General features: G+C 47.3%; 1 protein-coding gene across 1 annotated transcript in view; it reads left to right on the top strand.

Moving 5' to 3' along the window:
• Nucleotides 1–2,290: 2,290 nt before the first annotated feature.
• Nucleotides 2,291–3,023, top strand: part of HSBP1 (heat shock factor binding protein 1) — a 5,068-nt gene continuing 4,335 nt past the window's right edge. The window contains exon 1 of the mRNA XM_069072251.1: nucleotides 2,291–2,447. Within this exon, the coding sequence (XP_068928352.1) occupies nucleotides 2,403–2,447 (45 nt within the window). The 5' untranslated portion in view covers nucleotides 2,291–2,402. The remainder of the gene's footprint in view (nucleotides 2,448–3,023) is intronic.

Here is a 3,023-nt window from a genome sequence, read left to right as displayed (position 1 = left end):
GTGACTTTGGGCAAGTCACTTTAACCCCAACTACCCTCCAAAAAGCAAAAAATAAATAAAATAAAAATAAAAATGGAGATGGATGCCTTAGGTGGTTGTGGGCTCTACCTCAGGTGACAAACCATATGTTCTCTCTTTTTTTTTATGATTACTATATATTGATTTTTTAAAATTTATTTTATTTTAATTTATGGAATAAAGCAAGCATTTTCATAATATGGTATGATAAAAAAGATGATTGCACTTGAACTTGCAAATCTACTATGTATAACTTCTTGTTCTCATATATATAATTTGCTTTTTGGAGGTGGGAAGGCAGGGCAATTGGGGTTAAGTTACTTGTCCAAGGTCACACAGCTAATAAGTGTTAATTGTCTGAGGCTGAATTTGAACTCAGGTCTTCCTGACTTCAGGGCCAGTGCTCTTTTCACTGAGGCACCTAGTCACCCCTCTCTTATACATTTAATAAAATTAACATGTAAATGTCTTTTTTTCCCTTTTTTTTCTTTCCTCTTCACCCTAGAAATAGCTACAATTAGACACAAATTGGTATATATGTATATACACATACACACACTTAAAATTATCCTATACATACTTGTATTTATTAGTTCTTTCTCCAGATGCAGATAGCATTTTTCTTCATATGTCCTTTATTTTTAATTTATGCATTTATCATAATCAAAATGACTTAGTCACTCAAGTACACTCTTAAAACAATATTGCTATTACTGTATATAATGTTCTCTTGGTTCTGCTCACTTTACTCTTCACTATTTTGTGTGTCTTTTGTTGTATATATTGCAGAGGGAATTCTTGTCAGATATTGGTTGGACTAGATGGCCTTTGGGGGTCACTTTCAATGCTGAGATTTCATGATGTCCAGAACATAAAATTTAATTAAGGGAATTAACAAATTAAATCAATTGTCCAAGATATGAAAAAGGTATTTTTTCCCTTTCTCCCTGTAATGCCATGCAAAGGCAACTTCCCAAGGTTCAAAATACCAGCATAGGTGCTCTCCATTTTATTCAGTGATGGTTTCCTTCTGGGGCCTCGTTTTTGTGGAGGGGCCCAAATTTGACAGTCTTCTTTTTGCTGTACCCATTACTGATTTGGCTCCAGACTCCTTTCCCCCTTCCTTTTTCTGCTTCTTTTTTGTGAATTATCTTTTCCCTTTAGAATGAATGCTACTAGAAACCAGGGAATGTCTTTTTGGCTTTATTTGTATCCACAGGGCCTGGTGTACAGTGAGTGCTTAAAAATTTCATGTTTCTTTCTTCCTTGTTACATAGCATGAAGGGAATTATGACTTTCATATTCATCAGTTTGATATATGTAATGAATATACAAATAATTTAGATTTCTCAGGAGACTCTGGCTTGGGTGTCAGGGACTTATGATGCAACTTGAAATGATCAATCAAACTCTTGACAACACTCTCACATCACTACATTCCTGTGCCTGTGTAGGTTAAGTGAAGCCAAAGACTGTAGAACCTGTTCCCGTCACAGAACAGTGATCCTGCATCCCACCAAGTAAGGACCCCCATGGACTTGAAACAATACTGTTCTCACAGGACTCCAGAACACCTGCATGGACTTGCGGTCCACCTTCCTCCTCTTTCCCCACCTGTGACTGAATTATGTACATGAGCTGTGTCTTTACTCCAGCATAGAGAGCTTCCCTCACTCCGAGAGTAATTAATTAACCGGCTCCTAGATCCCTGGCATTTCTGTCTCTAGCCTGCTCTGTCTCCTCATTCCTATGTCAGACTGGCTCCGTAAAATTCTGTTAATGATAGTAAGTGTAAATGTTCATTGATTGGCTGATAGAGGAAATACAGCCCAGGAAAATTAAGAACCGGGTTTAAGGAGGATGATGCAGTCATCCACTGTGTCCACAAACACAGGATACACAGCCTCAAGTGGGGAAGGAAGCACAGGAGGTGGGATGTGGGAGATTCAGTGGAGAAGTGAGGAGAGAGGTACTGGGTGGGGTGGGGATGCGGGGGGTGTAGGATGCAAGGAGGATGGGGTCACCATGGGTGCCAGGGAACGGCTCCGTGACTGGAGGGGCACAGAGAAGTGGCTGGGAGGAATAGGGAGGAAGACTAGGGAAGAGAGCGTGGGCGGGGGTGGGGAGGTGGGGGAGGGCGGAGAGCTCTGTAGGAAGAGGCGGCCAGCACTCTTGCCCCGCCCCCTTCGAATCTCCCTTCGCCCGCTTCTGGTGCAGTGCTTCCCGCCACCCATAGAAACTCCATTTCCCACAGGTCTCCAGGGCACCTGGGCAGGCGCAGATACACTCTCACGCACTTCGGTAGGCGTGTCGACTCCAGGGCGCAGACGCACATCGGCCTTAGAGACGAATTGGGAAGCTGAGTGCAATCAGGAGCCGGCGCTATGGCGGAGACAGACCCCAAAACTGTACAGGACCTGACCGCTGTGGTGGGACCCAGGGCCGGGGGTTGGGGTGGGGGGCGGCTGGTGGGAAGAAAGATCGCTTCGGAGGTCCTGGGATAGCCGGCGCGCTGCCGGAGGCAAAGGTCGCGCCGACCCCCTGGCTGCTCGGCGGCCTCCGCCCCGTCACCGCCCAGCGCTGGAACCGCGGCTTCCCCTCTGTCTCCTCCGTCCCCGGCCCATTCCCGAGGGGGCAGCTGCTTAGTAGGGGTTGCCACCGTGCCGATCCCCCGCCACCCCCTTCCATGTCCGCACCCGGTTTTCTCTGGCCCGCCCCTGGTGGGGAGACCCCCCAAATCTGCCCTTCAATGGCATTTGGGAGCCTTGAATCAGGGTCCTCCTGTCACTGTGGTGGGTCCTGGTGCAGGGGGTAGGGTGGGGTGGGAACAGATCCTGGTTTTTACCTTGAGTGACTCCACAGAGTGTACCCTCAGATCCCAGAGGACCCTGGCCCTGGCTCCGGTTTTTAGTCTCCACCTTTCTCCCCACCCCCCCACCCCCCGAAGTGCTTCCCAGCTAACCCTGCCCCCCACCATCCCCCTTACCCAACAGCCCAGAGATGCT

Source organism: Petaurus breviceps, unplaced genomic scaffold (genome assembly GCF_028583685.1).
Source record: "Petaurus breviceps papuanus isolate PSGF00001 unplaced genomic scaffold, PetGlider_PUasm1.0 90845, whole genome shotgun sequence".
Lineage (NCBI taxonomy): Eukaryota > Metazoa > Chordata > Mammalia > Diprotodontia > Petauridae > Petaurus > Petaurus breviceps.
Note: the sequence above shows the minus strand (reverse complement) of the source record. Positions and strands in the feature narration are given on the sequence as shown.